This window comes from Phyllobates terribilis, unplaced genomic scaffold (assembly GCF_046119375.1).
Source record: "Phyllobates terribilis strain yellow unplaced genomic scaffold, ASM4611937v1 Scaffold_1__5_contigs__length_1240528914, whole genome shotgun sequence".
NCBI classification, from domain to species: Eukaryota; Metazoa; Chordata; class Amphibia; order Anura; family Dendrobatidae; genus Phyllobates; species Phyllobates terribilis.
Genome location: NW_027362761.1, coordinates 13,028,844 through 13,052,451, shown reverse-complemented (window position 1 = coordinate 13,052,451; position 23,608 = coordinate 13,028,844). Strand labels below are relative to the sequence as shown.

Sequence of the window (23,608 nt, the reverse complement as noted above, 5' to 3'; positions counted from 1 at the left end):
ATATGGTGTAAATCTGGGCATTGCCTGATGCTTACAGCATCAGCCATTGGCTGGGGGGAGTGTCACCTCTGTTCCCCCCCTCCCCCCAGATCTGATTGGGGGGCTAGCGTCACATGGATACTAGCCCCAATCAGATATGGAGGGATGGCTGAAACCTCCCAGCACCTTCCCAACCCTAGATCGTCTGCTGTGGACCCCCTGCTGCGGACCCTGTGGATCGCATCTGCCGCCGCCGCTGATCAGCGGTAAGTATTGCCGCCACTCCCCTCGACCCCCCCTCCATACCTGCACCCCGACCTCCGCTCCCTCTCCCACGTCTTCATCCACCGGCTGCTGCTCTCCTGACAGCCGGTGGACTGTGATCACAGCAGCAGCAGGCTCAGTGTAAATGCCCTGTTCCTGTGATCAAACCCACCATCCCCCAGTCCCAGTGATATCACCCCCCACCTCCCAATAATCACCCCCTCCCCCAGTGTTCACCCCCTTGTTCCCAGTGATCACCCCCCCCCCCCCCGAAAACCCAGTAATCAGCCCCCTGCTCCTGCCAGCTCCTGCTCCCCTTTCTGCCCCAGTAATCACCCCCCGATGCTGCCGGTCTCCTACCCCCCCTTTCTGCTGCCGGCTCCTGCCCCAGTGATCACCCCCCTTGCTGCTGCTTCTAGCTCCTCCATCTCCTCAGCCCCCTCCTACGTCTGACCGCCCCCTACGCCTGACCGCCGAAGGTTACACCAAGCACACACACGTACACTCACACTATAATAAAGTGTTTTTTTTTTTTTTTTTTTTTTTTTTTTTTTTTACACACGCACAAAGCACACAAAATGTCCCGCCCGTCCCGCTCATCCCAGTCTAGGGCGTACTCAGCTGAGGAGGCTATGTCAGGTGTGTGTGTGTGTGTGTGTGTGTGTGTGTGTGTGTGTGTGTGTGTGTGTGTGTGTGTACTACAATATACCACACCGCACACCAACCTGACATGCACTACACAATGGTGTCCGCTAACAAATTGGAACCCTTTGCGTTTGGAGAGTCCCTGTGTGCCCAAACATTGGAGCTCACCAACAAGTGACCCCATTTTGGAAACTAGACCCCCCAAGGCACCTATATAGATGCATAGTGAGCACTTGGAACCCCCAGGTGCTTCACAAATTGATTCATAAAAATGAAAAAGTGAAAAAAAAAAAAAACACTATTTTTACGGATTAATTTCCTAAGGACCTGGGGGTCCCAAGTGCTCACTATGCATCTAGTTAAGTGCCTTGGGGGGTCTAGTTTCCAAAATGGGGTCACTTGTGGGGGAGCTCCAATGTTTGGGCACACAGCGGCTCTCCAAACGCAACATGGTGTCTTCTAACAATTTGAGTCGACAATTTGTTAGCGGACACCATGTTGCTTTTGGAGAGCCGCTGTGTGCCCAAACATTGGAGCTCCCCCACAAGTGACCCCATTTTGGAAACTAGACCCCCCAAGGCACCTAGCTAGATGCATAGTGAGCACTTGAAACCCCCAGGTGCTTCACAAATTGATTCATAAAAATGAAAAAGTGGAAAAAAAACACTTTGATTTTTACGGATTAATTTGTGAAGGATCTGGGGGTTCCAAGTGCTCACTATGCATCTAGATAGGTGCCTTGGGGGGTATAGTTTCCAAAATGGGGTCACTTGTAGGTGAGCTCCAATGTTTGGGCACACAGCGGCTCTCCAAAAGCAACATGGTGTCCGCAAACAAATTGAATGGAAAATCGGCTCAAATTGTTAGCGGACACCATGTTGCGTTTGGAGAGCCCCTAATGTGCCTAAAAAGTGGAGCTCCCCCACAAGTGACCCCATTTTGGAAACTAGACCCCCCAAGGCACCTATCTAGATGCATAGTGAGCACTTGGAACCCCCAGGTGCTTCACAAAATGATCTGTGAAAACAAAAAAGTACTTTTTTTTTCCACAAAAATTTTCTTTTAGCCTAAATTTTTTAAATTTTCACATGGGTAACAGGATAAAATGCATCCTAAAATGTGTTGGTCAATTTCTCCTGAGTACACGGATACCTCATATGTGGTCATAAACCACTGTTTGGGCGCATGGCAGGGCTCAGAAGAGAAGGAGCGCAATTTGACTTTTGGAGCTAATTTTCCATTCAAAAAGTAAAATGGCGCTCCTTCCCTTCTGAGCCCTGCCGTGTGCCCAAACGGTGGTTTATGACCACATATGAGGTATCAGTGTACTCAGGAGAAATTGGCCAACAAATTTTAGGATGCATTTTATCCTGTTACCCATGTGAAAATTAAAAAATTTAGGCTAAAAGAAAATTTGTTAGAAAAATAAAAATGTTCATTTTTTTCTTCCATGTGGCTTTAGTTCCTGTGATGCACCTGAAGGGTTAATAATCTTCTTGAATGTAGTTTTGAGTAGCTTGAGGGGTGCAGTTTTTGGAATGGTGTCACTTTTGGGTGTTTTCTGTCATGTACACCCCTCAAAGGGACTTCAAATGTGATGTGGTCACTAAAAAAAAAAAATGGCTTTGCAAATTTTGCTGGAAAAAAGAAAATTTGCTGATGAACTTTGAACCCTTCTAACTTCCTACCAAAAATTTTTTTTTTTTCCAAAATTGTGCTGATGTAAAAGTAGACATGTGGGAAATGTTATTTATTAACTATTTTGTGTCACATCACTCTCTAGTTTAGCAGAATAAAAATTCAAAATTTGAAAATTGCAAAATTTTCAAAATTTTTCCCATATTTTTGATTTTTTCACAAATAAACGCAAATATTATCGACCTAAATTTAATACTAACACGAAGCCCAATATGTCACGAAAAAACAATCTCAGAATCGCTAGGATCCGTTGAAGTGTTCCAGAGTTTTTACTTCATAAAGGGACACTGGTCAGAATTGACAAAAATGCCAAGGTCTTTAGGGTCAAAATAGGCTGGGTCCTGAAGGGGTTAAAGGGAATCCGTCACCCCCTGGGAGATATCAGACCACTAATATGGGCATACAGGTGATAGAAAAGTAAATCTATACTTACCTGTATGACCCATAGTAGCGGTTTGCTTGGAGAGAAATGTAGTTTTATAAAATCTTCTCTCATCTGCTTGGCACCCGGGGATGCCAAGAAATCCAAGCCTATCAGCTTATTTTGCATTTTCCTCCCCTCCCTTGCATATCACAGGGCCCTATGATGTGCACTCTTCTCATTGACTCCCCATGCATGGGTAAAGCGCCGCTAACATCAGGAGTGTTTTTTGCTCCCGGCCCCATTTCTACCTGCAGTGCGCGCTACAGCATCCCCCTGGACACCATGCAGATGAAAACAGATTATAAAACTACATTTCTTTGCAAGCAGACCTCTAATATGGGCCATACAGGCAAGTATAGATTTACATTTCTATAACCTGTATGCCCATATTAGCGGTCTGATATCTCCCAGGGGGTGACATTCCCTTTAAGCTTTGTTTCAGTAACAGGGCAGGGGCTGCAGTGATGACTGCAGCTTCTGCCCCCTTATGACGCTTTGAGTATCCCAGTATGCACTGGGATCCTTAAACAAAGCCTCAAAAAGTAAGAGGGGGGAATAGAAAAACAGCTTAGTTAGGGAAGGATAGGGAATTTTTAATGCAAGTATGTTTAGATGATGGCACTTAATAGATCGGAACTTAGAATGAAAATTAATTTGGCGTCAGGACCACCCCTTTAAGTAAAATTTTATTTAAACTGGATTAGCTTCATATTAAATGGCTTTTCATACCCCCACTTTTGTTAAGTTTTTTAACATGCTTTTATATGAATAGCTTTACTTACAGAGGTGCAGATCCACCATCTTCATCTGTGGGAAGAATGGGAGAAAAAAAAAAAAAAAAGAAATCATGTTACTGCAAAATCGGAGTTGCCTACAAGCAAGCCACATTCAGTATTGTGCCAAATACAAAAAAAAGTGAAAGTAGAAATTATAATCTGATGCTGAACAAAGGATGTCCCCCTTCCCGATTATCTCTCCATCACTAACACATACTAATGCAAAGATATGTTGCATATTAGCTAAAAAAAAATTGAGTAGTGCATACAGCCTTACCTTCAGGAGCCTCATCAGGCTTTCTCCTCTTCTCATAGATAAAGATAACAGTGACTAGAATCAGAACCTCTGCTACAATACCAAGGAAAGGCCAGAGTGCAGCAAGACGGCTGCGCACACGCAGGGTAATGGTGTCTCCTGTGGTTCCCAGAAAATTGGTTCCATTGCAGATATATTCACCCTGATCTTTCTCAATGTCTAGTTGGTGAATGCGAAGTTCTGTCTTATTGCCAATGGACTTGATAAAATAGCGTTCATCTGTTCCATTCACTATAGCCTGGAGAAAAATATTACAAGATTAATATAAAAAGGTAAATTGAGACATACAGGAATGTTAAACAGTCCATTCGATTCTGGGTCTCAGTAAACTAAATCACTATAAACTCAGCCCATGACCATGTGGAGCCAAGTTTAAGAACAAAAAATATTGTTACATCATGTTGTACATTTTCTACTTTGAGACTTTGTTGCCAGTAAAAGTAATTGTGTTAACTGGCATCTAAAGAAAGTTCTGATGTGTAGGATGGCTGCCAGCAACTTGTCCAGCAAAAAAAGAACAGAAGGGTGGACCCACTTTCCTCTGCTCCATCCTGTCCGTGGGGTTTCTAGGTGGGGACATTTCCAATAACAGCATGATTAATACTAGGTCTATGACCCAAAGTTAGAAATTTATTTATTTTTGTTAGTGGTCCATAGGAATGTAACTGGAGAATAATAAACAGACACATGAGATTAACAGTAGCTTCCTAGCCACCAAAAACATACCCTAAAAAAAACAAAACAAAAACCCACAGCAACCTGGGTCAAACTGAGCACAGCCATCATCGGTGCAGAGCGTTAGGCTATGTGCCCACGATGCAGAAATGCAGCATATTTTTTCCGCTTCTCCCTGGCAGGAAAAACGCATGCGGATTGTACATGCGTTTTCCTGCCAGGGACATGCGGAAATGGAGCGTTATCACTGACATTTTCGCATGCGGATTGACAAGCGCTTTACAAGCTATTAGCATCACTTGGAAAGTGCTTGTGACAACTAGGTCACACTATATAAATCCATGCAACTGGCATGGATTTATATAGTGTGACACGAGAGAGTGGTTAAAAATAAATCTATACTTACCCTCTGATTGCCAGCGCTGGCTTGCTTCGCTCGGTGCCGGCAGCAGTGGATTGAAAGACCTGCAGACGTCAGCGTCGCGTGACCCGTCACATGACTCAGACGTCAGGGCAGGTCCTTCAATCCACTGCAAAGTGCCAGGAAGCAAGTTAGGAGCACAGCACGGGCCGCCGGAAGGTAAATATACATTTTTTTTTTTTTAACAGATTTTTTTAATGGTACCTGGGTGTGGGTGAGACTCTTCTACACCCGGGTACCATCCGCACATTAGAAAGCGCCAATTACACAATTACAGATGGAGTCTTGCGGAATTGGCGCATTCTAATGCAAGTCAATGGCGGCGAAAACGCAGCATTTCCGCAAAATAAGTGCTGCGTTTTTTTCCGCAATGATAATCTGCAGTGGAAATTTCCGCAGCATGTGCACAGCACATGCAGATTATCATTGAGGAAAATGGCAGACCTTCTACCATGCGTTTCCGCAGCTGCAAAAACGCATCGTGGGCTCACAGCCTTATAGTAAAAAAAAAAAAAAAATAATAATGAAGAATGGTAAAAAAATAAAAGATTACACTTGCCTTCTGATGGCCCCCGGTCTGTTGTATCAGTCGCGGTGGTATTTAAGGACCTGCGGTGACATCATTTAGTCATGTGACCTGTCACATGACTAAATGACATCATGGCAGGTCCTTTCACACCACCACGACCGATACAACAGACTGGATGCATCACTGAGAAGACCGGGGGCCATCGGAAGGCAAGTATAATTTTTTTTTTTTTTTTATTCTTTTTTTTAACAGGTTCTATGGTACCTGGGTCCGGAGGAGAGTCTCCTCTTCTCCAAACCTGGGTACCATCTGCACATTGAACCGTATGATATCCACATGGGCACATGTGCTCACACGGATAATATGCGGTACAATGCAAGTCCATGGCGGCGATTACGCTGTGTGCCTGCAACATTAATGGACATGCTGCGTATTTTTCTGCAATGAAAATCCGCAGCGGAAATTTTCGCAACATGTGCACAGCACATGCGGATCATTAGGGACCATGGGGCACATATTACCAAGCGTTTTCGCTGTGGAAATTCCGCGGTAAAAACGCTCGAAAAACGCATAGTGGGCATGCAGCCTTAAAGTTTAGTAGAAAACATCAAATCAGCAAACCAGTAATATGCTGCAAACTAAAGAGAATGGCTGCAGATTCTGAAGACCATCTGTTAGTACAGTCCTCAGTGCTTGACATTTTAATAAAAACACTGCCTTAAGGCCAGTTGAGGGAATTCATTCATCACCATCAGGATAGACAATATATTGCCATCTTAAGGCGGGGGGGGGGTGTCTAATTCCATAAGCCCCACTAGGGAGGTGCCCACTTTGAGCCGTCTCTTACAAAGCTCCTTTCCAATGCATTGTACAGACCATAATTTATTTCAACAAGTGCCATGTAATTCTCCACCTGCCCACATCCATCACAAGTGGCCCTAGCAGATTGTGGACATGTTCTCTGCCCAAGGTAATCCACACTGAGCAACCCATTTAAAATTGAATAGTGGGTGGGTTTAGAAGTAAATGGCTTTAACATTCATGTAATAAAATCCACATTTAGCATTTTAGAGTAAAAAACTATTCCCAGACCTGGACCCCGCCATCTTCAGATGCCTTGTACCACATCCAGTGCTGCACAAGAGGGTACGAGTTGCTCTTACAAGTCATAACGCCTGTGTCTCCTTCATTGCTGTGTTCAGTTTTCTTATAAGCTGCAACATGAGGTGGAACTAAAAATGGGAGGAGAGAAAAAAAAAAAAAAAAGTTACACATACAAAATTAGATACAGACCTTAAAGTATTACGCAGCTTATCTAGCGAGTGTGGGAGGATATTAAGATCAACACACTTCTTGGAACAAACTTGTAAAAACAGGAGCAAGCGGAGTATAAAAAGGTTTAAAAAGATGCTTTATCATGAACAATAAGTTACAGGTAAATAGTATACTGCTCAAAAAAATAAGGGGGACACTTAAACAGAATATAACTCCAAGTAAATCAAACTTCTGTGAAATCAAACTGTCCACTTAGGAAGCAACACTGATTGACAATCAATTTCACATGCTGTTGTGCAAATGGAATAGACAATAGATGGAAATTATTGGCAATTATCAAGACACCCTCAATAAAGGAGTGGTTCTGCAGGTGGGGACCACAGACCACATCTCAGTACCAATGCTTTCTGGCTGATGTTTTGGTCACTTTTGAATGTTGGTAGTTCTTCCACACTTGTGGTAGCATGAGACGGACTCTACAGCCCACAGAAGTTGCTCAGGTAGTGCAGCTCATCTAGGATGGCACAATAATGCGAGCTGTGGCAAGAAGGTTTGCTGTGTCTGTCAGCACAGTGTCCAGAGGCTGGAGGCGCAACCAGGAGACAGGCCAGTACACCAGAAGACACGGAGGGGGCCGTAGGAGGGCAACAACCCAGCAGCAGGACCGCTACCTCTGCCTTTGTGCAAGGAGGAACAAGAGGAGCACTGCCAGAGCCCTGCTAAATGACCTCCAGCAGGCCACAAATGTGCATGTGTCTGCACAAACGGTTAGAAACAGACTCCATGAGGGTGGTATGAGGGCCCAACGACCATAGATTGGGGTTGTGCTCACTGCACAACACCGTGCAGGACGCTTGGCATTTGCCACAGAACACCAGGATTGGCAAAATCGCCACTGGTGCCCTGTGCTCTTCACTGATGAAAGCAGGTTCACACTGAGCACATGTGACAGACGTGACAGAGTCTGGAGATGCCGTGGAGAACGATTTGCTGCCTGCAACATCCTTCAGCATGACCGGTTTGGCAGTGGGTCAGTAATAGTGTGGGATGGCATTTCTTTGAAGGGCCGCACAGCCCTCCATGTGCTCGCCAGAGGTAGCCTGACTGCCATTAGGTACCGAGGTGAAATCCTCAGACCCCTTGTGAGATCATATGCTGGTGTGGTTGGCCCTGGGTTCCTCCTAATGCAGGACAATGCCAGACCTCATGTGGCTGGAGTGTGTCAGCAGTTCCTGCAAGATGAAGGCATTGAAGCTATGGACTGGCCCGCCCGTTCCCCAGACCTGAATTCGATTGAGCACAATCTGGGACATCATGTCTCGCTCCATCCACCAACGTCACGTTGCACCACAGACTATCCAGGAGTTGGCGGATGCTTTAGTCCAGGTCTGGAAGGAGATTCCACAGGAGACCATCCGCAACCTCATCAGGAGCATGCCCAGGCGTTGTAGGAAAGTCATACAGGCACGTGGAGGCCACACACAATACTGGGCCTCATTTTGACTTGTTTTAAGGACATTACATCAAAGTTGGATCACCCTGTAGTGTGTTTTTCAAACTTTAAATTTGGGGGTGACTCCAAATCCAGGCCTCCATTGGTTAATAAATTTGATTTCCATTGATGATTTTTGTGTGATTTTTTTGTCAGCACATTCAGCTTTGTACAGAACAAAGTATTCAATGAGAATATTTCATTCATTCACATCTAGGATGTGTTATTTGAGTGTTACATTTTTTTGAGCAGTGTATAACAAATGTGTAAAGACAAGCAAACAAACGACAACCATGAGTGAGTCAACACCAATGTGGAATGTATCCGGAGGCAAGAGAAACAAAACCGACCCAAATAAAACGTGTAACAAGTACCAGTGGACAGAGATATAGGGTCAGGGATGGTACATCTTACCAGGGTGAAGACAGAACTCAGGTTGTCAGAGGAAACAGATAGTGAAGGGCTTGTCTGATGTCCACTGTGGCTTGTTACATGTTTTATTTGGGTCAGTTTGTGCCTCTTGCCTCCGGATACATTCCACATTGGTGGTGTTGACTCACTCGTGATTGTTTGCTTGTCTTAACACATTTGTTATACACCATTCACATGTAATTTGTTAAAAAAAAAAAGTGTTTTTTTTTTTTTTTTATAAATACTTTAAGCCTTCATACTCCACTTGCACCTGTTTTTACATGTTGGTTTGGAATTGGTTCTCTTCATCTGATCCTCTACACCCATATTGGTGTGGTGTTTCACAAGTAATATGCAACACACTGCAGTTTAAGCAGTGCTCCATTGTTATGACTTACTGAAAGTTCTGCTATAATCATAAGCCATCACAATATTACCTCAAATAAAACCCAAAAATTGAAATGCCTCAAATTTTTTTTGTCTCTTCAAATCCAGCACAAAAGGCCACTTCTAAATGACTACAGCAGTGTCAATTCAACCATTTCAAGGCAAGCATCTTTCGAACACCCCATGTCTAGAGTCTAGCAGAGGTCATAACACCCAGATAACAGCTTTCCTTAGGAATCATTGCACATTCCTCATAAGCAATGGCATCAAGTTCACCAAGTTGTGTATTTGCATTCTGCAACAGCCACCTTCAATCGCATTAAATACATCTGATGGGGTTCAGCGTCAGGAGAATGACTAACTTCAGAATGTTCCAAGACTACTTCTAAGGGCTCGCTCACACGGCTATCCAATGTTTTATCGCATAGCACTTGTACCAGCTCAGATATGCAACTTTATTTGCGCATGCTGATTCGGCACAAGAAAATAATCACAGCATGTAGAGTGGCTGTGAGACTAGACTCACTCACACCCATACAAGTCTATGGGTGTGTATGAAATATTGGACTGCACTCAGATGTCAGTTCGATGTACGGGCACAGTGACAAATCAAAGCACTAACACTAACTGTTTGATCAGAGAGTGTTTGCATAATCATCCCAGATTCTCTTTAATGAGAGAATAGACGGCCATGTGACCCCAGCCTAAAACCAAGTGTTGGTTGACTGAGGTATGCTTTGGTTTCCATTGAAAAGTCCAATGAAGGAAAACCTCCTTCAGGTTCCTTTTCTTCTGGTACAGCATGTATGATTTTACACCCCTGTATTCTACAGCAGTGACAGTGATGGCTGATGTCACTGCTGTAGAAGTGACAGATTGTCGTGGGACACTTGCCGCCGATTGTGGACGACATTGCTGACGGCAGACAGGTGAGGAATATTGTTGTGTTTTTTTTTTTCTTTTTCTTTTTCTTCAAGGAGATAGAGGGCTTCATGGAGCTGTGTAATCCAGTAAAGGCTAAACAAACAGATGTGGGCTGATATTAATAGCCAGGGAACATTGTTGGCTAATGGCCCCTTCCCCGGGTACTAATATCAGCCCACAGTGGTCAGCTTTCCCTCTGCTGGTTATAAAAAGGACGCGGGAGCCCATGTTTTTTTTTTTTTTAAATTTTAGGCTCTGTGCCCATAATTCAGACGTAGCAACGCTTTGGATGCAAATTTTTGCGGCGTCCAAAACGTTGTGGATTTACCTGTGTTCAATAGAATACCTGTGTTCACTGAACCATGCGCATTTACTGCATTCAATACATTCTGGTGGTCAAATTTCTGTTGGAGACTTGCAACTACACAAGAAAACTTGACATTCTGCGGTCCTGAAAGACACGCTACACGTCAGTGTCCACAGGTGATTCGCAGCCTCTGATGCACGCACAGTGGACATGGGATTTCTAGAGACTCCATCCACTATGCTGTAACATCTGGATGCTGTGGGATTGAAGCTGTAAACACGCAGCAGCTCCTGATAGTGGCCACGTACCCAAACTCACCCGCAGCGTACCAATTTCTGTAGCGGACATGCTAGTCTCCGCTGCAGATTTTGACCGATTGAAGTATCATATGTGGTAGATTCACATGTTCCGACAACAAAAGTGCGGTATGCGAACACCGCATTTTGGATGCAACATAAATACGTTGTGTCGAAAGCGCTGCTGAGTGATGATTGGAGGATGTAGTGGCTAAGGAACCAGTTACGAGATGTTAATTATGGCCAGGGAAAAGGTTTGCCTAATGGCACCTTCCTAGGCTAAAATTAGCAGGTCACAGCAGTCAGATAAAACTACATCAATAGAAATGCTAATGAAGATTGGGTAAATGGGACTAGCTGACACCCAGCTCTTTTGTTTGGTGATGTCAATGTGTCAGACCTTTTCATCACCAAACAAAGTTTGATACATGTAAACACTTTTTTTTGAAGTCAAACAGACCCATTCTTTAATCATTTAAATGAACCAATATACTCACCCCAGTTCTTATGGTAATCCAAGGGCTTAAGCAATGTCCCACCAAATGGCGTATTAGCACGCACAGGCTGTAATCCCCCGGTTCAGTGAGGGCTCTGACTGTGAGCCCGCACTGAACCGAGCACATGTCAGCTGATTCTTACAGCTGACATGTACCTGCAACAGCTGCGGGTGGAACCCGCAGCTGTTAACATGTTAAATGCAGCTGTCAATCTCCGACAGCGGCATTCAACGCGCGCGTCCGGGAAGCACGCCCTAAGCCCCGCCCATCGGCGACCCCGTCACGTCATCGCGGGTCACCGATGGGTGGGCAGCAGACGCCTGCGGTTGTCATGAACTGGTCGCTATGAGTGCCACCTAGTGGTCGGCGCTCATAGCACAGGACCATTTCTGCTGCATACAGGGGATCTGCTGATCCCCTGTATGTAGCAGAGGCGATCGGACAGTTGGTGCTTCTGGTCTCCCATGGAGACTATAGAAGCATGCAAAGTGTGAAAAAAAAAAAAAGTTTTTAAAAATATAAAAAAAATTAAATATAAAAGTTTAAATCACCCCCCTTTTGCCCCATTCAAAATAAAATAAAAAAAACCTACATAGACATATTTGGTATCGCCGCATTCAGAATCGCCCGATCAATACATAAAAAAATAATTAATCCGATCGGTAAACAGCATAACGAGAAAAAAAAAATTCTAAACGCCAGAATTAAATTTTTTTGGTCGCTGCAAAATTGCAATAAAATGAAATAACGGGTGATCAAAACATTGGATCTACCCCAAAATGTTAATAAAAAAGTCAGCCCGGCACGCAAAAAATAAGCCCTCACCCAGCCCCAGATCCCGAAAAATGGAGACGCTACAGGTCTTAGAAAATGGTGCCATTTTTCTTTTTTTTTAACCAAATTTCGGATTTTTTTTTCACCACTTAAAAAAGAATCTATACATGTTTGGTGTCTACGAACTCGTAATGACCTGGAGAATAAGAATGGCAGGTCAGTTAGCATTCAGTGAACGTGGTAAAAAAATAAATAAAAAAACTGGTATTGCACTTTTTTTTGCAATTTCACCGCACTTTGAATTCTTTTCCCGTACATGATATGGTAAAACTAGTAAAGGCGTTGAAAAGTACAACTCGTCCCACAAAAAAATAAGCCCTCATATGGCCATATTGACCAAAAAATAAAAACGCTATGGCTCTGGGAACAAAAAACGAAAATGCAAAAACGAAAATTCCCAAGGTTGCGAAAGGGTTGAACATGAGCCATCCCTGCAACTATGAAAGATTATGGTCACGAAGGGGTGAATAATTCTGGGAGACTGATGAAGTCATTAGAAGTGGCATTTTGGGATTTTTTTTTTTTTTTTTAAATAAGACGTCTGATATAAGACGACTAAAAGTCATTTAAAAAGGAATTACCATATTTTGTAGGAATTTTATAAAACGTACTTACACCAAAAAAAAAGTTACATACCTGTCACATTGACCTCCCCAGTAACAGTAAGCTCAGAAACAGTCAAGAACTTGCAAGTATATTGTCCAGAACTCTCTGCGTTCACCTTGGTAATGCTGAAAAGAATAAAATATATGCCATCATTTAATAAAGCAGAGTGCATGGGGCAGAAAACAAGCAGATTGTTTTACTCTGACCTGAATTCCTGTCTGCCCTGCGTGAGCACAGAAAAGAATTCTAATGCAGTTAATCCCTCAAGAGAGGCACGTCTGCTCCAGAGAGGGTAAAGTGCCACCACCTTAACCTGACATGGACGCTAATGCAGGGAGTCACTGACTGCACAAATACCAGTGTCTTCCTAATTTGATTTACAATTAGGTACACCAGCATAACATTAAGACCACCCCCCCTCCCCTCTTCAGGTATACTAGATAAACATAACTGAAGTAGAACAGGTGCATGCGCATTGAGTTTTGGCCACACCAAGGGTGCACATGAGGATCCACATTTGCACATGGGTTAAAGCTCATTTTTTGGATCAAAGCTAAGAAAATCAAGTCCCCTATATGACCATCTGATAAATCTAAGTTTTCAGGGGTGGCAGACTACATGTATGCCTCATTCATACCTCAACGTTGAATTTGGTTATAAGAAAAAAAGTGAATGCAGCATTTATACTCTGATACTTACTTATATGTTGTAATCTGAGAGCCATCTTTGTCTTCATGGACAAGCTTATGCCCCTTGAACCACTGGTGACCAGAAATTTGAAGAGTAGAATCTGTCAAGTTGCACATTAGTAACTCTCCACCAAGTGCATCTGGGGACTCTGTAATGATCTCTGGATCTGTGAGGGGGAATGGAAAAAATTAAGATGTGTGACAGCTTCACATGAGACTCATCTACACAATTACACTACTTGGGCAGTTTTTTTCCTAGTTTGTTCACCAATACCAACAATTAGCAAGTAGGATATATTAGGAAACATTCTGCTGGACATAAGCATGTAAACCAGAACAATTAAATAACAGCCCCCTGCAGAGATCCCCAGTATGTCAGGAGCTGGAGAGAATAGAAGGAAGCAGGATAAAGTTGTTTTATAGGGCCAAAACAAAATCAGGAAAAGGATAAGAGACATTGAGCATTCTTCTAGCTACTGCAGAAGGGAGAAAGGTTGGCAGCACTGAAGGTCTGATATAGCACTATGACCCGATGTGGTTTCAATGCGGGATAGCAGCTAGGATCATCCACAAAACAAGGGATACACCGAAAGATGTAGGTTGTATCCAGAGATTGGGAAACCGGCAGTAAGCAGTTTAGTCACACAAGGCTTTTAAAGGTAGACTAAATTATGTTCCGGATCAATGTCTTAAGCCAGCTTATCTGCCAGTCTGGCTGTAATTGTATCTCAATGGTACAAATAACATGTTATCTGGGAAGATCAAACAAATAAGGTGCAAGGGGAAGGAGTGAGGTCCTGCAAGGGGATTCCAACTGAGCAGTACCAATCCTGTTATGAGAGGAATAGGATGGGAAGGACATCACATTGTGCAAGTGGTGCCTTGAAGCCGAGGATCAAAGCCAACATGAGGGAAACAAAACATTCAAGGAGTTAGCTAAATCAGGACTACAAAACTAAGTGAAGGTATCAGGCTACGAGGGAGTGGGTCCTCAGCACATCACAAGGATTCTTCAGTCTGGTTTCTCACTCACGGTCTAAGACAATAACATTGGCCTGTGAACGAATCCACTTGATACGAGGACTCTTTGTCAAGTGGTTACGATCTGGGTCATTGCTGGCACGACATTCATAAGTCCCAGAATCTTCTGGATTGAGGTTGAAGAGATGGAGTGTACTTGCTGCATGGAAGACATATGTCGCATTCATCTGTACACGATCTTCTCGTGCGCCATCCCACAGCTGAGAGAAGCTTTCATTGCTAGCGTCTGCCTCAAACCACCACTGTATCTCTGGCATTGGACGGCCAACGGCCTCACAGTGGAGCTCTACTGATTCTCCCGTCAGTCTGAATTCTGAGAGTGGAGACTTAATGAACCCGGCTGTGGGGCATGAGTGAAAAAAGGTTAACCAAAAGAACACACTACATGTGCAAAACAAAAGTAGAAGATGCTCAAAATATCAATACAGTATGCAATACAACCCCCACCATATTGGCCCATGCATACCAGAAAAAAAAGGAAGGATTCTTTCAGGACACATTTTCACAGACCAAGTAGTTTGTGAACACATTCTCATTAGCTAATTAGGCTACATAATGCTAAATAGGACAAGTCATAATTACCAGATTAGATAATGAGACCAAAAGAGATTTTATGGAAATAAGTCCACGCTTCTGACATTTCTGTTCACCAAAATACATGTATATACAGACCAAGGTAACTATACACAAGACTGCCAGCAGGTGAACGCTCACTCAGCAGACAATTATCCCTCTCCATCCAGCATAACTGCAGGTCTGGCAGAGCATGTACAAGAGGAAGCAGACTGCATTCTGACAGGTCAAAAGCAGCAGTTAAATGACCGATTGGCAGTTTAATGGCAATATCATAATATCAAGCAGATCATAAGCACAGAACGGTGTTCAATCATTAACAATCGAAGCAGATAATCGGATAATTGGGAAATGAGGATTCCAAGGAAGACTCATTCCTGATTATTGGTCTGTCTAAATGGGCTTTTAGTAGCTGCTAGACACCCGAAAAAATTTTTTTATTTATTGTTTTATTATAATACACGCACTATCTATATATATTTGAAATCCAACATGCCAGACTACTTCCTTGGACATCGGTAATTGGGGCTGGTGGGGGTAAAGACACCTTCATACAATTTAGATGAACTACCATGCATGCCAACATTTATCTAAACGTGTATATTCACCCAGAAATACAGATGCAAATTTGTTCTCCATCACAGCATTTCCAGCAAATAATGGGCAATTTTGTTTTCACTAATGTAACAGACCCAGTAAATGATATATTAAAGGGAACCCATCAGCACCATTTAAGGCACATATCCATCATCACCGATCACAAGTATCAGCTCCTAGCAAGATATAACTTCTCCCAGCCTGCTTTTCTGCCGGCTTCCAGCTTAATCCTTATGTAAAGCTTTAAAGCAAGACCCTTTATGTTGATAATGCACCAGCAAAGCAGAGTCTTCCAATTTGAGCCCAGCTAACACACAGCTTTCTGTGTACATGGTCTATTGACAGCGAGTAGCTAATCAGAGGTGGAGGCGTTGTCAGTCTAGCAGTCATGTGAGCTATAGTCCTGACAGTGATAATCTCCTGGTGATGAAACATTTGTTGTATGAAACTGCACACAGCCTAATAATGACACATTACTGAAATCTGTTTCTGCCAGTCCCCAGGTTACATGGCAAAAACCTGCCGACAGAATCCCTTTAATAAGCTTTTCTCATTTCCATTATGACAGTAACACATTTCATACAGACCTAATGAACATGTTCTGTGAACAAGTCCTGTGGATGTACTACTCAGACAGCAGTTTATATACAGATAAATGGATAGGATGATCCCACAATGAATAAGGCATGAGTAATCGATATCAAATAAGATTTTACAAAAGCTTAAAGGGGTATTCCCATCTCCAAGATCCTATCCCAATATGTAGTAGGTGTAGTATTAGCAAATACCTCCACATAGAAATGTAGTATAGTATTTTTGATTCGCTATCTCTTAGGCTATGTGCCCACGATGCAGAAAATTTCTGCAGCATTTCTGCATCTCCCTGGCAGAAAACGCATGCGGATTGTACATGCGTTTTTTTCCTGCAGAATACATGCGGATCCACATGCAGATTGACAAGCGCTTTCCGGGTGATAGTGTGGCACCCCAGGGGTCTGGTTTCCACAGTAACAGCAATGTTATGTCTGAGAGCAGGTGGGAGGTCTCTTGGTCAGGGATCCTGTGCATGCCACACCTCCTGCCCAGTCCTGGGAGGGGAAGAACTTCCCCTATATAAACCTGGGGCTGAGGCAGGGTTAGTGAGTAGAGAAGAAGTAGAGACAGAAGAGAAGCAGATATAGGAAAAGAACATCAGGAGCTCTGTGGGAGCAGTGCTACAAGGAGTCAGGGGCTGGGAGCTGCAGAGCTCGCCCTGACTGAGAAGTTATCACCGGACCCGGAGTCCGAGGCTGTGGGGACTAACTCCTATCCAGCAGCAGAAACCGACCGGCAGGGGATTGCAGGTCCTCTGGCCCAGAAACCCGAAGGCACGGTCACACGTGTGGGACCAGCACCGCCGTCGTGGAGCGGAAGCTACTAGAAGGCCCCGAGTCACCGGCCATACGGGTGAGCACCACACGGTACACTCAGGGACGTGGGCTACTTATACCCGCCTCTAGCAAGGTAGCCAGAAGAGTATCGTTAGTTTGGGAGGCCTACAACTCCGCCTGGCCAGGGGAGATCCCATCTGCTCAAGGACTGACCAGGCCCCAATCGCTAGCCAGTACTCCGGGAGGGTCTATCGTTGTCACCAGTAAAGACCCTGAACTACACCGCACCGTCTCCGAGTGGTTCCTGCTACCCCCATCATCCACGTCGGCTGCCCTGAGGCCATACCCCTCCCGTTGGGGGTTATACTATCACGCTGCACAATCCTACCACCGGCCTCAGCGGTCTGCCCTGCAGCAGCAGCTCCTTAGCTGTACTCAACGGGTGGCGTAGTCGTCCAACATCTACCGCTAATACAGCGCCACTTAGTCTGACTCCCTGGGCACGGACCGGATCACCACCACGAGACTACAACCCTCAAGAGATCCGGCTCCGGGTAAGCTTCCGCGTGCGCAACACAGCGCGACACAGGCCCAGGGGCGCGTCAACTTTTGGCGTAGTCGGCAGGATCTCGTGCCCGCAACCACCGGGTACTGCGTGCCTGAAAAAGACTGTTCAAACTTACCTGTGGTGAAAATTCCCGCCATCCGGCGCCATCTTCCGCTTCCTTCCCGCCATCGGTGGAGTTTTCCCGCCATCCGGCGCCATCTTCAGCCTTCTTCCCGCCATACGTGGAGTTTTCCCGCCATTGGACGCCATCTTGAGGACGCCGCGCGGGAAGAGGGGCGTGGACTCCGAAAGCGCGCGAGAACTGAAGCCCCGCCTCACGTCCGGACGTTGCGTAAGGTCCTGGAAGGAGCCCAGCAGACGCAGACGTCACAGGAGCGCGACGGAAGGTCCTCAACCCTGACGATCCACTGCGGAGCCGCGGCCTACGGAAGAGGATCATCGCAAGGTAGGCCACGGTCCACTAGGGGGGAGAAGGATGCCGGATACGGAGGAGAGCTTCACCGCTTCAACCCCCGCCAGCGCCACCGCTGTTGCGGTCATGCCTTTCACCATGCCCTATATCCCGGGGGCAGCCTGGTTACCCCAGTACTCAGGGGAGTCACATACCCTGCATGACTTTAGAGAAAAGCTGGATAGCCTCTTCCTGGTGTACCCCCTCAGAGGAGCAAAAAGTGAGCATCCTGGTGGCCCAATTAACCGGGGCAGCCCAAAGGGAGGTAAAGTCCTGGCCACCTGGGGGGAGGACTGTCGCAGGGATACTAACCCGGCTGAGGGACACCTTTGATACCCGCACCTCAGCCGAGATCAAGCTTAGATTCTACGGGTGCAAACAGCGGGCACATGAGAGTATAAGGGACTATGCCCTGAACCTACAAGAGGCCCTGAGAGCCATTAAGCAGACCGACCCTGACGGCGTGGGAGACGAGGACAGGCTGTTGACTGAACAATTTATAGAGGGTTTATATTGCAATGCCCACCGAACCCAGTTACGGGCAATGGCCTTACAGGACCCTCATCTGGGATTTGCACAGTTCAAGGACAGAGCCATCCGGGTGCTTCGAGAACCGGCACCAGGTGGCGTTGTGACCCCCAGACGCCCCACTACCACTTACCACCAGGAGGCGGCGCCCTTGTCAGCAGGGCCTGTGGGAGCTGATGCGCAGGCTTTGAACAATGACCCGGCTCCAGACCTGCACCATCAGGTCCAAGAGCTAGCTAAAAGCGTTGCTGCGCTAACCCGAACTGTGCAGTCTTTACAGGTTTCCACTCCAGGGAAGATCCAGCTGGCATCCGGACCGGAGGACATCCCGTGGCGTCGACCAAGGAGGACCCCACCGGCCAGAGGAAGACCCAGCGACCGATACAACCCATCTGCCGCCGCAATCAACCCGGACATATGGCAAGGTACTGTCCTTTAAACTGGCACAACCTGGGGTAGAGGGCAAACCCCCAGGAAAAAGATCACCAGGCCCATCGAACTGGCGCGACAAATATGTGGGAGGACGTCCAGTCTTACCCGTGGTACTGGATGGCATTCCTATGAGTGCCCTACTGGACACCGGGTCACAGGTCACCACCATCCCGTACGTGCTCTTCAAGCAGTACTGGAATGACTTGGATATCACCCGCTACCCTGACGACGACTTGAGTATCATCGCCAGCAATGGTCAGCCCGTGCCACAGATTGGATTTAAAGAGGTGACCATTAAAATCGGTAGAGTAGAACTGGCAGCACAGGGACTGATCATTGTAGACATTGACAAACACGAGAGTCACCCAAAGATAACTCTAGGAACTAATGTAATTGAAAATTGTCTTGCAGAGGTGATTTTCCTTTTACAGCAGGTTGCCAAGAACGCCAGCTCCGGCCAGCAGCGAGTGCTCCAGAAAGATCCGGGCACTGATGCGACGGCAACAGCTAGAACTCTCCGGTGGTGAGATTGGTAGCGTGCGAATGTGTGACCCTTTCCCTATTGCCATGCCCCCGAAAAGTGAAATGATGATTTGGTGCCGGGCAGCTATTGGTCTGAGAGGTAGAGATTACCAGGCAATGGTAGAACCAGTTTACTCAGACAGTAGGCCCACCATTTTGACAGCACGGGGGGTGGTTAATGTACGCCATGGGAGGGTGCCCGTTCGCATAATAAATATCGGGAAGAGGGAAGTGTACCTGCCCCGGTATGCCACGCTAGCCAAATTGTATACCATCAATCAAGATTCCATACAGTCCGTAGATCCCTTGCCTCCATCTTCCCCAGAGGAAGGTAACGGCTCTCAGAAAACAATGGAGGACTGGTGTCAGCAACTACATTTGGGTACTGACTCCACTCCCTCACACCAGAAACAGGGAGTCTATTGGGTGGTTCAAGAGTACGAGAGAGTGTTTAGTAAACACCCGTTAGACTTCGGGCGAGTCAAGGGGGTAGAACACCACATCCCCACGGGAGACCATCCTCCCATAAAAGAGAGGTATCGACCCGTACCCCCTGCACACTACCAACACGCCAAGGGGATGCTTAGAGACATGAAGGAGGCTGGGGTGATCAGGGATAGCTGTAGCCCCTGGGCAGCTCCACTAGTCTTAGTCAAAAAGAAAGACAACACCATGAGGATGTGTGTAGATTACCGGAAAATCAACCGTATCACACACAAGGATGCGTACCCCTTACCAAGGATAGAGGAGTCTTTGGCTGCTTTAAGATCTGCTAACTTCTTCTCTACCTTGGATCTCACTAGTGGGTACTGGCAGGTTCCTGTAGCAGAGGCGGACCGGGAGAAGACCGCATTCACCACCCCGATGGGACTTAGCGAGTTTACCTGCATGCCGTTCGGAACTCTGCAATGCACCAGGAACCTTCCAACGATTAATGGAGTGCTGTCTGGGCCACAGAAACTTCGAGACGGTCCTGTTGTACCTGGACGATGTCATCGTATATTCCAAGACGTATGAGGACCACCTGAAACACCTGGTGGAAGTGTTCGAAGCTCTGGCAAACTACGGCCTAAAGGTAAAACCCTCCAAGTGTCACCTCCTAAAACCAAAGGTGCAGTACCTGGGACACGTTGTGAGCGCTGACGGAGTGGCTCCCGACCCTGATAAGATCACCGCAATTAAGGAATGGCCAAGTCCCTCCAGTGTAAAGGAAGTGCGGCAGTTCCTCGGGTTGGTAGGCTATTACCGCAGATTCATCCCTGGTTTCACCAAAAAGGCAGCTCCTATGCAGGACCTCCTGATAGGCCAGTCCCGGAAGGCCAAGAACCAGAAGCCGCCCTTCAGATGGGAGAAGTTAGAAGAAGAGTCCTTCCGCCAGCTGAAGATGGCCCTCACGGGGGATGAAATCCTGGCGTACCCTGATTACAGCCAGCCCTTTATCCTCTACACCGACGCAAGTAACATCGGGCTAGGAGCCGTGCTGTCCCAGATCCAGCAGGGGAAAGAACGAGTAATCGCTTACGCCAGTCGAAAACTGCGACCCACCGAAAGAAACCCTGAGAATTACAGCTCATTTAAGCTTGAGTTCCTGGCAGTGGTGTGGGCAGTCACCGAACGCTTTAAGCACTACCTCGCTTCTTCCCGGTTCACCGTGTACACGGATAACAACCCGTTGACACACCTGGACACGGCAAGACTCGGTGCCCTAGAGCAGAGATGGATGGCCCGTCTGTCCAACTACGAGTTCACAATCAAATACCGGGCAGGACGCTCCAATACCAACGCAGACGCCCTGTCCAGGATGCCAAACCTACCGGACGTAGGAGAAGATCCAGAGGGACTGGAAGAAGTCGAACTCCCCGCGTTCCACCGTCATGGGACTATCCAGTATTCCCATCGGGTAAGGAGTAAGCAAGCCGCTACATTTAACCCCTTGCCTCACTACAACTGGGAGGAAACGCAAGACAGTGACCCTGCCGTCCGGCTGGTGAAGGAGATGCTGACTCGGCCAGAGGCTCGCCTTGACCCAGACGCTCCGGAGGAAGCCAAACAACTGTGGGCTGAGAAGAGTCGACTGTTCCTTTACAAGGGGAAGTTGTGCCGCAGAATGGTTAACTCCCGGACGCATGAACTAATCTGGCAAGTAGTGGTGCCACGGAGAGACGCAGCCATGGTGATGGAGGCATACCACGACGGGGCTGGACACTTCGGATGGAAGAAGCTGGAGTTCCTGCTGCGTGGGCGGTTCCACTGGGTAGGCATGAGGGGAACCATCGAGAGGTGGTGCAGAGACTGTGGCCCGTGCAACCTAAGAAGGAAGGACCGTGCCAGCCAGAAGACTCCCCTGCAGTCCATCGTCACCCGGCAGCCGTTGGAACTGGTAGCCTTGGATCATGTAAAACTGACCCCAAGCAGAAGTGGCTACGTCTACGCGTTAACCATTGTGGATCATTACTCCCGGCTCTTGGTTGTCGTCCCCGTTAAGGACTTAACAGCTCAAACAGCAGCTAGAGCCTTCCAGCAGCACTTCTGCCGTCCACACGGGTACCCGGACCAAGTGCTGACGGACCAGGGACCTGCCTTTGAAGCGGAGGTCTTCCAGGAATTCTGCAATCTGTATGGCTGCCGGAAGATAAGGACAACACCCTATCATCCGCAAACTAATGGACTTTGTGAGAAAATGAACCAGGTGGTAATGGATCTCCTGAAAACGTTGCCCCTGGAAGAACGCAGTCTGTGGCCTGAGAAGCTGCCCGATCTGGTGGACCTATACAACCACATCCCGGTAGGTTCCACCAACTGTACCCGGCTTACCTAATGAGGGCGAGACCTGGTAAGTTACCTGTTGACCTGGAAATGGGAGTCCTGACACCCGAGGACACTTCACCAGAAGCAGACTGGGACACAGAGGCAGCAGCAGTACCGGAAAGTACAGGAGAGCGTGGAGCGAAGTCTCTGTCAGGCTAGGGAAAGACAAGAGAAAACTTACAACCAGTATGCTCCCGCTGTTCCCCTGGTACCCGGAGAGCAGGTCTTGAAGAGGAAAAGACGGCTCCACAAGTTGGACGACCAGTGGGAGAAGGACCCGTACACCGTACTGCCCTCAAGCCACGAGAACCCGAAAGTCTGTACCATCAGTAAAGACGGAGGGGAGACCATAGCCATTGTATCCCGGGATCACCTGAAGAAGTGTCCTGAACAGCTACGGAACCCTGAAGAGGAACAAGAAGACCATCGACCCGTAGAGGAAAGGGAAGATATGGTTAGTACTGTGCTCTGAGACTTCCCTCGGTCCTGGACTCAAGTCAATGGTGCAGTTGTGGTACCCGTCCTCACGTTCCTCCAACCAGCATCCCAAGTGCCTACGGAGCAACAGGTAGAGCTGGAAGAGCAGCCGGTCCAGGAGGCAGAAGACTCCACACAAGCAGAACAGGAGGATCAACCCTCTGCTTATAGTGAGCCTGCCGTACCCCTAGTGAGCCAAAGAGCCGGTGGACAGCTGCCCAGTTTACCCTTGACAGCTCCTACACCCTGTAGTTCAGGGCTAGACAGTCAGCTCCGTAGGTCCACTAGGGCCACTAGAGGCCAGTTACCCACACGTTGGAGGATTTGAAGTGTATAAATTGTTTTATTTGTGGTTACCTGTTTTTCTTGTTGCTTGTGTATAATTATGTGTTTCTAGTTATTTTTAGGAGTCCTTGGTGGATTTACCGGGAATCCTTGTACATGGTTGGAGCGTAACCCAGGAATGGACTAAAGACTGTTAAGGACTCGGGGCAGGACAGACCCCTACCTGGTTACGTCTCCCTGTTTTGGTGAAATGGACACCTTTGTTTTCTTCAAAGACTGCACCCGGTTGCGGACACGCCGTAACCATCTTTATGTGTTTTTCTTATTGTATTATTGTTGATACCTTGTTATGTTTTTCTAAAAATATGTTTAGTCCCGGAGTACTAAATTTCACTAGGGGGGGAATGTGGCACCCCAGGGGTCTGGTTTCCACAGTAACAGCAATGTTATGTCTGAGAGCAGGTGGGAGGTCTCTTGGTCAGGGATCCTGTGCATGCCACACCTCCTGCCC

General features: G+C 46.7%; 1 protein-coding gene across 1 annotated transcript in view; it reads right to left on the bottom strand.

The window, feature by feature from the left end:
* Nucleotides 1-23,608, bottom strand: part of BSG (basigin (Ok blood group)) — a 52,641-nt gene that overhangs the window by 4,526 nt on the left and 24,507 nt on the right. Inside the window, exons 2-6 of the mRNA XM_073655088.1 lie at nucleotides 13,456-13,612; nucleotides 12,787-12,881; nucleotides 6,820-6,959; nucleotides 4,064-4,340; nucleotides 3,793-3,817 (exon numbers count right to left, since the gene is read on the bottom strand). Coding sequence (XP_073511189.1) covers nucleotides 3,793-3,817; nucleotides 4,064-4,340; nucleotides 6,820-6,959; nucleotides 12,787-12,881; nucleotides 13,456-13,612 — 694 coding nt within the window. The remainder of the gene's footprint in view (nucleotides 1-3,792; nucleotides 3,818-4,063; nucleotides 4,341-6,819; nucleotides 6,960-12,786; nucleotides 12,882-13,455; nucleotides 13,613-23,608) is intronic.